Genomic DNA, 11,067 nt, shown 5'->3' with positions numbered 1-11,067 from the left:
TTATATTTCCTTGGTCCTCGCGGCGTGAACAAGTTGCCTGTATGCTTGCTATGTTTCTTTGCCTTTTATTAACACTCAAACTGAACTCAACTTTTAATTAAGTAAAAGAATAATGCTGGATAACTCGGACAAATCAAACTAAATTTTAATTTCAATTGGCGAGATAAACTCTGAATTCGGAAATATTGCGGCCTAGTTGCTCTAGCGCTCAGTCCTGACTGACTAATCTCTCTTCGTTGTTTTCACCGGTTTAATATATATTCTTTGTCCCTCGCATTCCGTCTCTCTCTCGCACATATGCTTTAGACGTTTACACTTCTCGTATCGTCTCGTATTACCTAGCTAAGCACGCTGACTGCAGCATGCTGTCGCAGCATGCTGCAGTAACGTGAATCACCCTCTGCCGCTCATTCCCACCGAGTCGCGCACACGAATACTGCTAGCTATAGTGTTTTATTACTATGTCCGAACGGAATTCTCGAGAGCGAAATCTTAATCGTAAAATATAATTATAACATAATGGAACGTCACGTAACAGTTGCATATATCTTTAGACTTATATGTATATATTTTAGATATAGTAGTTCTTATTCTCACATAATAATGAATAATTATCGAAAACCACATAATAAAGTAATGTTAAATTCCATGTTTAGTATCTTGAAAATTGTGTTATGAACAAAGGAGATAAATGAATAAATCTTATATATTTTAACGTTCAAATTAGAACTTTTTGGAACCTGCGTTTGTACTTACATAGTATTTATAGATTTACATAGTAACAATATGCATTTCAATACAGATAGCATGAATCCAAGTAGAGTTTTATGCGATATTAATAATAAGCAGTTTTTATAATTTAAATAAATGTTATTCATGAATAATCTAACAAAATCTCACATTTTTATAAGATAGGTTTTTCCGTTTCCGTTATTAATTTAAATAGATACATTTATATTAGCTATAATTGTTATTTCCAAAGGAAAATAGTATTCTCCAATAATGAATAATGAATAATATGAAATTATAATTATAGAGTTAAACGGTAGACTTTTTTTATAGATAGGCATAATTTATATTTTCATAATCTATCAAGAACTTGTCATAAAATACGGTAATAGTTAGTATCTATTTAGACATAATTTTAAGATTCTTAAATATTAATCTAAGATTAAATTATCATTATTTATATATTTATATAGTTATTTTTGTTAGACTTTATTGAATGAAATTAAATTTCCATGTCGCACTACTTTACTTCAAGTTAGTGATCTAAATGATGAAATCGCGACGTTGTCTGTAGATTTTATTACTGCTTCTTATTTATTGACATCACATTGTTCAGACACATATTTTCTGAATGATCCAGAGCTATTATTTAGTAAATGGTCGTGTTCTAGAAATATAGGAAAAACTTAATAACTCACAATTAAAAACTATTTCAAACAGCTATGGTATTACAAACCAGAAGGACGAAGAACCAAGTAGTACAATAGGTCTGATAATGATATAATCCCTATAACCTTGTCCTCTTGATCTATGACAACCAACCGATGAACCTGAAAAAATAGCAAATGTGAAATATTTAAACGATAAAATGTATAAACATTAAAATATGATCGTTCGATTTTCATATTAATCAAAAATTATTTTGGGCTGATTCCACCTCAAATCATGCAGGGCACCGGGTGACCGGTAACGAAACAACATCAAAATGTACTTGGATAATGTTCTAGGCCCAAAATAAGACGACCCCTATTTTTTCTTTTCCCCCCAAGATGCATAGGTGCATCAATAACGTAAAGAAAAGAAAGATGCACTTTCAGAAAACAGACTAACAAAAAAAAAATATCGTATTCAATTTCAATCGATTCGCGCATGCTTATTTATCATCGGAATCGAATAAATCTTTTTTTATACGATAGAGAAATACAGAGCCTTCAAATCTATGCATTAAAATAAATGCACTAATGCATTTCCGAGAAGATTATGCACTTTTTCCAAAAAAATGCATCTCATAAAAAACTCGATTTATTTAAAAAACCCCACTTTTTTTTGCAATCATAATTTTTATGGAGATTCTCTGATACGCTACCTTCAATCTAGTATAGGTCCCATTTTCGGTTTCTACTTCGTTACTGAGAAAAAAAAAATTTTTCAACTAGAAAAATTTTTGTGTTGACAATCATGCACTCATACTCGCAAGCTTATGAATAAAGAAGTACAACAGCTTTTTATTGATTATATCACATTTTTTTATTGTTTGTCTTGTTTCTTTTTACATTCTTTTTCTTTTTAGCCTTCTTGACATTCTTAGGTTTCTTAGACATTTTTCCAGCTTTAACCGAAACTTTCTTTGTTTTACTTTTCCTTTGATTTTTTTTCTTTTTATTTTCTTCTATTTTTACCCAAGAGTGAACAGCAGTGCGAGCTATGAACGATGTCGATTTACCTTCAGATATCACTGACTTCCACATATGACATCGTTGAATGCCTTCGAATTTGTTTGACACCATTCGTTCTGCCATTTTCTGATTACGAAAGTTTTGAACCTCAAATGCTTCCATATAAATCAATTTAATCGACGTAGTGTACTTTTGAACATGTTCAACGAAGCACTTCGCATCTTGAATGGCTTCAAGTTCAGAACTACGTAAATTATGCACTGTGGCATAGTGCTTCACCAAACCTCCTATACCATCAACAGCACCTTTACCATGTCCAGTCGCAGAAAATAACCATTTCTTAAATATTTTTGAATTTTTGAATTCGTGCATTTGAAAGCGGTTTTTAAAATGACTCGCAGCTCCATCAGATACTATACTAATAGAATTGATTGAACCACCATTAATTTCCTCCATTTCGCTAATAATTTCGATAATTTTTTGCATCGCTAGTAAAGCGTGGGAATAATCGTGCTTTAAGTCATCGCTTACTACCACAAAACTTTTTGTGACATTGCCTACATAGCAGACAGCAGTGAAGAGAGAGACTTGTTTATTTACCTAGTGATTGCTTGAACTGGATTTTTTGAAATCACTGACCAGTTCTCAGCAAAATCTATATGTATTAGCAAATGTTGGGGATGTGACGAGAGCAAGCAGTACGCTTGCTCCTCGTCTGCCCTTCTTCTCTCTCTCCCTCTTATCACTCGGCATGGCGACGTGGTCAGCGTTCGGCGCATATATTTATTGCGCCTAACCACTGGCCTTTATGTTTTTCCAGCCGCCGAAGATTGCCGAGCAAGATTGAGAGCGCCCGAAGAAGCAAGAGCGCAGCGACTATGAGGTAGAGAGAGACAGAGAGAGAGAGAGAGAGAGAGAGAGAGAGAGAGAGAGAGAGAGAGAGAGAGAGAGAAAGTTAGCGAGCATGCTAGTGTTATTAGGCCGGCGTGTGACGCGCGATCAATTAGCGCTTTTGTTGCACGCCGCCTAATGAGTAGGCTTGGTGGGAGAGCCCGGCGAGAGCGCGAATGCTGACCATGCGTCAAGTCGCGTGAGGCAGTGCCCGGAAGAAAGTTGAGGAGAGAAGTTGGAAGTAGCAGCGCAATGAAAGAAGAAGAAGCACGCGTGCAGCAGTGACCAGACCAGGGCGAGCCGAGGCAACGTGTGGCGGCAACACCTGCAGCAGGGCATTCAGTGTCGCCCTCGCCACCATGCACGGCATGACTTCCAGTGGGTTCACCACGGGCTACGCCGAGGAAGACGTCCAGCCAGCGGCCAGGTCAACTTCCCGTTGCCGGCTCATCGCCAAGGACAAAGGTCAGGTTATCTCTCTCTCCCGGTATTTCTCTCTCTCATGGTGATGCGCGGCCGCGTAGGAACGATACGTAGCCAGGCGATCACTTGCCGGCTACGCTCATCGTAATGCGGTAGAGAGGTTTCGACGTATTCTTTCCTTTGTAAGGAGGTAAATGGCCAAGGCAATTTAGTCGCCGGGCCATTCGTCCTCCCGCGTTAGTTTAAGTTGTTCTGTATATTTGCGCGTGATGTAAACTTTATTGTAACCGATTTTGTATTTGTTTGTCTGAATAGATTTAAGTTGTATGTTCCAAGTAAAGAAAATTATTTATTCGTTCGACCTATCCTCTTGTTCCCCGATTGTTAAAGAGCGAAAGTGCCTCTCTTACTCTCCCCTTAATAAATTAGTGACGTCAGTGCCGAATAAGGCGCTGCCCCCGTTACAGGGATATAATTTTACTCTTTCTTTTTCATTTTTAATTGCTAACCGCTGTACTTCTTTGATTCGTAAATGTGATGTACTGTAATTACATGATTAGTAAATTCTTCTTTGAACGTAGCGACGGATACTGTTCTAGTTTCTAAGTTTCCTTTATTCCACAGCGCAAACGTTATATTATTATCATTCTCTGTTTCATCTATATGCAAAACGTCAAATGTGACACCCGCAGCACCTGGACACAACTCGCATTCTTGATAGTAACACGTTTCTTGAGGTGCTGGACATACTACAGAAGATAAAACTGTCGAACGTAAACGGCAAACGTCAACACTACTTTTACCAATAAAGTTTTTCAATGCAATTAAGTACAGCTCAAAGTTGGCACAATAAATACATAAGCATAAGTCATTCATTGGTTCGATTAGAACATGCTTTGGACGCATGGAATAGAACTTAGATTTGCTAATTTTTATACCCGGATTCTCTTCTTTCAAGGTGTGATATACTTCCTTTAAACTTCGGGTTAAAAAACGCTTGACTTTTTTAACTTTCGTGCCATTTTCTCTTACTGTTATAACATCTGCTTTATTAGGACTTTGTCTCGAACAATTGAAGTCATCATTCAAATAATATTGCATGACAATATCGCCTGTTTTTTTATCCAGTGGATGACCATTGTACTGCTCTGGTTTAGTATAAATACCTGGATTAGAGATAATATAACAATAGCTATAAAAATAAAACACGCAAAAAAATTGTGCATTGATTGTTATTACATAACAAAAAATTTATATTTTTACCTTGATTTGAAACAATTTTTCTTGCCTTATCAATCATGTAAATAGTAACTTCAGGAAATAACGTCAAAATTTCGAACTTTGTTAACAAAGGAACGATAATTGTTAAGAGTTTGATCACCTCTGAAAAACATGAGCAATTACTGAAGGCCTTAGAGAAATTTTCTCTCAATTCTTGAGGGAAATAATCATTTAACTTTTTTACAGGCTCCTCAATAGGTACATCATAAATCTTTTGTAATTTACAATTTGTAGCTTCAGAGAATGATGATCCAAGCTCTCTCTTTTTTTTTCATAACATATTTTTCAACACTTGTATTTTTTATGTTTCCTTTCTTACGCAAAGGAGATACTGGATTTTCTAAATTAGCAATTATTTTATCATTAAATTCATCCATGAAAATTGAGGTGTCTATAAACTTGTCTTCTTCGTCATTCCCTTCCATTGAAATATTGTCATCTGACATTGTTTCTTCTTCTTTTTCTGCTTGTATTGCATCGCAAGCTTTAACGATACGTTTGTAGCAGTTACTACACACACTGTCACTAGCTTTTATATCAGGATTTGTAAATTTTCCTTGTAAAAATACAGCATAGTCACCAATTTTTTGAAAATTCACTTTGTTGCTATTATACACCACTTTAGTATGTACTTTGAAATAATTGGGGCATTTTAATCTTTGCGTAGAATACGTTAACATAGCTGACATGTTGTCAAGCAGAAATTCAAACACGCACTGTCGCTACTTACTGAATAAATGATAAGACTATTTATAAGTATCATGGAATTTGTATACACAAACAGGACTACACACATAAAGGTCTATGACAACAGCTGACATCATAACAAGTCAATACTCGCCGATTATCATGTTATTTAAATGCTCGTGAGTGTGAATGCAAGATAGTCAACATAAAAAATTTTCTAGTTCAAAAATTTTTTTTTCTCAGTAACAAAGTAGAAACCGAAAATGGGACCTATACTGGATTGAAGGTAGCTGGATCAGAGAATCTCCATAAAAATTATGAGCGCAAAAAAAAGTGGGGTTTTTTAAATAAATCGAGTTTTTTATGAGATGCATTTTTTTGGAAAAAGTGCATAATCTTCTCAGAAATGCATTAGTGCATTTATTTTAATGCATAGATTTGAAGGCTCAGTATTTCTCTATCATATAAAAAAAGATTTATTCGATTCCGATGATAAATAAGCATGCGCAAATCGATTGAAATTGAATACGATATTTTTTTTTTGTTAGTCTGTTTTCTGAAAGTGCATCTTTCTTTTCTTTACGTTATTGATGCACCTATGCATCATGGGGGGAAAAGAAAAAATAGGGGTCGTCTTATTTTGGGCCTAGAACATTATCCAAGTATTTTGATGTTGTTTCGTTACCGGTCACCCGGTGCTCTGCATGATTTGAGGTGGAATAAGCCTTTGGTATTATGAGCTTCCAAAAATTAAAACAAAATAAAATGACTCACTGTTACTAAATTTCCTATTTTGCTTTACGAAATTCAAAAATAAGATTTCAAAAATTATTAGGTATTCTAACCTTATAATTAGATTGGACACCTCAGTAAGGATCTAACAGTACTACTTGATGCCTACCTACTCGAGATTATGGAGTGTGATGGTAAATGTCGAATTAGCGCTAAAAACGTAACCTAATTGCTGCTCGCGGGGGCAGCACCTACTGGGGAGATTAGGAACGTGACGAAGGAATGCGGCACGCGAGCAAACGGAACGCGCGCGCTTAAAATTGAACCAGTGAAGCTCTAACCACCATCACGCTTGCCCGCAAGTGAAGCACTGGCCAACGTGACGCTCACCCGCAACGACGACGCCAATTACTGATACGTGAGCTAGAGATCGAGTCATACAATGAGGATATCCAAACTAGAGTCGAACACCAGCAACCGCTACCACCGAGTGCTGACCTGAGCCTGCTGAACGCTCTCGTACCGGCGACATCGAATAGTGTGTGTGTGAGGTTTCGCCATCGAGGGCGAAACCACGTGCGCGTGAGTTCGCGATCCGCGACACGAACAAACTCGAATCCCTTTTTTGAGTGTGACTTGTTGGTGTCATCTTCGAGCGTCCGCCGAATAAAGGTAAGCTGGCCAGCTTAATTTCGCGGTCGCGATACGATTGCATGTGTGACGATGAACCTCCGGCATCCGAAGCGTGCATGTAATAGCTCTGTGAACAAAGAGCAGCGAGCGTCCCGACACTGCAGGTTGTCGTTGAGTGAGCATCGATGTAAACAAACACGCGGGCCGACCTTATGCTTTATTGCTTCCACTCACTTTTTCGTAGATAAATAGATCTATTGGTTGACTGATGCCTGTTCCCCCATGCTCTCCGGATTATGTATTGAGCATAGATGATTACATTCGCCTTTCAATAAAGTTGCGCGAATAAAAGTAATTAAACGGTATCCACCCCGTTACAGGAGCTTGTAAAATTATTATTGTTAATTATAAAAGCGACATGAAACAATAAAAATCGGCTAGATATAGAGAGTGAGACTCTGACTGCTTGAATTGAACTACGCAAGAGGAGAGCAAGCGCGCTGTAACAAAGACGTAATTATTGTGTACATGAATAATTTATTTGGTTGCAACCATTAAAGAAAAAACATATAACCTATATAAATTTACAGGAATCCGGTCAAATTCGAGTTGTCATAAACGTTGGTACAAATTATTACATTATCAAACTACTCACTACACTGTACAAATATGAAATCTGAGGTGCATTGAATTCAATCGTAAATGTATTTGAGGTTAATATTCAAACAACGATTCGTAATTAGTACGCATATATGATAAGAAATCAGCTCGCATGAAACAATGATTGCTATTCTTCGCTCACAATGCTCGACTCTCTTAAGCCACACACACGATCGAGGAACTTACTAAAAGCAAAGCCGCCACGTGACTCGAATCTTCGAGGAAAAGCAAAGCGAGGCCGGCCTTGCCACGTCTCTCGTGATATTGACGACAATGGTGATGTTGATTCAATTCTCAACGTGAATAACGGATGTTGTGGATGGCCTTGATGTTGGAAGATATGTGGTCGAAGATGGTCGTCGTCTAGTGAGTCGATTTTATTCTCAGAGGAGATGTTTCCTCGTACGTGGCAGTCGAGCAAAGGAGAGCGAGCAACGTTAGAGTGGGGGTTTTGTAGCCGACCTGTCACTCGGTTATGGTCTCGCTCACATGAAACGACTGTTCGTTCACTCATACAAACGTGATTTAACGAATTCAAATTGATGCGTTACAAGCTAAATATGTACGAAGTCCACAGATATGTCATCTAGTGATAAAATCAGAGAATGACGAGACATTTTTTTTAAGCAAATGCCGAATTCTAGAAAATCTAAAAATTAATACGTGATCGCTCGTCTTTTAGTATAAATTATTTAAAATTATTCGAGACAATGTCAACGAGCTCATCCCAAAAATTTCATAACAATGAAATAAATCACTGTATGAGCCTCTTACATACTTGGCTGTGTAACATTAAGTGCATAGGTGTCAGAGTACTGTTGGATCCTCCTGAGAAGTTTAATACAACAGTAAATAGGAAATGCTTAACATTTTAAAAATTTCATTTTTGAATCTTACGAATCAAGCAAATTAGATTAATGAAAATTGTTTATTTTATTGTTCTAAGAATTTTGAAAATGAGCTCGTAAAACCAGAATAATTTTTGATGTATAAAATATGTATACAGGGTGGCCCATTTTAAGTGATCCACTCAGATATCTAGATTGGAGTGAGTTTTATCGAAAAAAGTTTCAGACAAAAGTTACTCAACTTTGAGGGGGCCATGTTTCTATGACCTTGGATTTGACCTTGGAGGTCATGTTCAAGGTCATTTCAAGGTCAACTTTGTTTTTTTAAATAGGAACCCCCATTTTTGACCCCGGATTCGGAAAGAGCGGGAAATTTTACGTCCAAAACGGTATTTTTAAATTTTTTTTCATGGCCTAGAGAAGGTCGATTTAAGGTCAAATGCTTGAAAAACTGCCTAAAAGCGTTTTTTTAATTTTTAAGATATCGAAAAATGACCTCTACAAAATTTGTTCAGAATAGAGTGGCCCACCCAATGCACCAAAAACCTTTGACCTTTAACCTCATTTTGAAGGTCATTTCAAGGTCGAAGTGTTTTTTGTAATGGAAATCCCTCTTTTTAACCCCGGATACGCACATAGCGCGAAATCCGACGTTTGGATAAGGTATTGTGTTGAGTTTCTTCTGATTAATCTTCTCTTCGTCTTTCTCTCTCCAAAATCTGCCTTTTCCGCTCTTCTGTTTTTTTATCATTTCATCTATCTTTCTCCTTATTAAGGCTTTGAAACCTTTTTCTTGTTTCCTATTGCTCCCTCTGCCTTTCCTTTCCTCAACCTCACTTATTTTTCCTTAGTATCTTATGATTTGCCTTCTAGTTTACCTTTTTCTTTCTCTTCTTCGATTCTTCTTCTTTTCCATTTTGCTCCATCCTCCAATACCTGCTTCCTCTCGCTTGTGTAGTTGCTGTTACTTGTGTCTTATGTGTGTGTGTGCATGTGTATGTTTATGTTTGCGCGTATGTTTGTGTTTTGTGTGTATGTGTGTGTATGTATGTGTGTGTAGATGTGTCTGCGAGTCTTGCTTCTCTGTCTTCTGTTTCCGTTTCTCCTTAGGGTCTTGTAGCTTCGTCTTCTTGCTTTTCTTTTTCTTTCTTCTCTTCATTTCTTCTTCTTTTCCATTTTATCTCCATCATCCACGCTATCTTTTCTTTGCTTCCTATTATTATTTTTTCCCAATCTTCCCCTTCTTTTCTGCTTTTTTCACATTTTTCTACCATGTGCTTCCAATTATCTTCCTCTTTCATACACATTCTGCATCTCTTATTTTCTTCTTTTTCCCAATACCTGCTTCCTCTCGTTTCATTACCTAACCTAAACCTTTCCCTTATTTGCAGGCCTTTTATTCTTCCCTCTCCTTGAATTTCCTTTAACCTATACCTTTTCATTTCTTCTTTCAGCTCTTTCCACTCGTTTATGTATCTTGATTTTTTTAGCTTTTCTTCTAGTTCCTTTCCATCTTTTTTCTTCAGCTCATCTCTTATTTCTTCCCAAAACTCTTCCCTCATTTCATCTCCCTCTTCTCTCTCTCTCTCTCTCTCTGTATATTTTACTTTTTTCCAGCCTTTTCCTCTCTCTCCTCCTTCTTACCCTTTTTATCTTTTTCATTTCTTTCCCTTTTCTTTAATTCTCTCCATGCTTCTTTTTTATTGAGCCATCTCTTTCTTCTCTTATTTTGTTTTCATACTTATTGCTCTTTCTAATGCTGTTTCTTTCATTTCTTGTCTTCCTGTTTCCCATCGTATTAGGTAACTTGGCGTGTTTCTATCTAATCCTAATACCCACTTTATGTATTTTAGTTGTAGTCTCTCTATTTCCTCATATCTCTTCCATCCCCAGATTTCTGCTCCATACATAATCACGCTTTTCGCCAGAGCATCGAACAGGTTCATCCTTAACTCCCAGTTTTCTCTAAATAGCTTTTCTCCTAGCCCCCATAACTTTCCGAGACACATATTTATTTTCCCTTCTACCTTCTTTATCTGCTTTTTATTTCCATTATTTCTGCTTATCACATATCCTAAGTAGTTGTACTCTTTCACCATCTCTATCTTCTCATCTTCCCATTCAAATTCTTCTCCCTTCCCCCTTCCTCCTCCTCTCCTGCATTTCATCATCTTTTATTTTCCTACATTTAACTCTAATCCCCTTTCTTCCAGGTATCTTTTTAATTTTTTCAGCATTGCTTTCATTCTACTTTCACTCTTTGCCATTATCACTATATCATCTGCGTATCCTAATGTCCATATTTTCTTCCTTCCTATCACTACCCCTCCTTCCTGCACCTGCTTGATCTTCACTTCCAGGTCGGCGAAGGCAAGATTAAATAGCGTGGTGCTCAAAAGGCACCCTTGCCTTACGCCTTTATAAGTCTCAAACTCCCCGATTATTTCTCCTCTAACTTTTACCTTACTCCCTGTTTTCTTGTATATTTCTTTTATTCTTATCCTAAT

At 36.9% G+C, this 11,067-nt stretch overlaps 1 protein-coding gene across 1 annotated transcript in view; it reads right to left on the bottom strand.

Moving 5' to 3' along the window:
- Positions 1-1,193: 1,193 nt before the first annotated feature.
- LOC131666139 (5'-AMP-activated protein kinase subunit gamma-2) overlaps positions 1,194-11,067 on the bottom strand; it is a 1,183,314-nt gene continuing 1,173,440 nt past the window's right edge. Inside the window, exons 15-16 of the mRNA XM_058938551.1 lie at positions 1,466-1,559; positions 1,194-1,396 (exon numbers count right to left, since the gene is read on the bottom strand). Coding sequence (XP_058794534.1) covers positions 1,320-1,396; positions 1,466-1,559 — 171 coding nt within the window. The 3' untranslated portion in view covers positions 1,194-1,319. The remainder of the gene's footprint in view (positions 1,397-1,465; positions 1,560-11,067) is intronic.

Source organism: Phymastichus coffea, unplaced genomic scaffold (genome assembly GCF_024137745.1).
Source record: "Phymastichus coffea isolate CEN01 unplaced genomic scaffold, Cenicafe_Pcof_1.1 PCOF00003, whole genome shotgun sequence".
In the NCBI taxonomy this organism is placed as follows: domain Eukaryota; kingdom Metazoa; phylum Arthropoda; class Insecta; order Hymenoptera; family Eulophidae; genus Phymastichus; species Phymastichus coffea.
The sequence above is the reverse complement of the archived record's forward strand: the minus strand, read 5'-3'. Positions and strand labels throughout refer to the sequence as shown.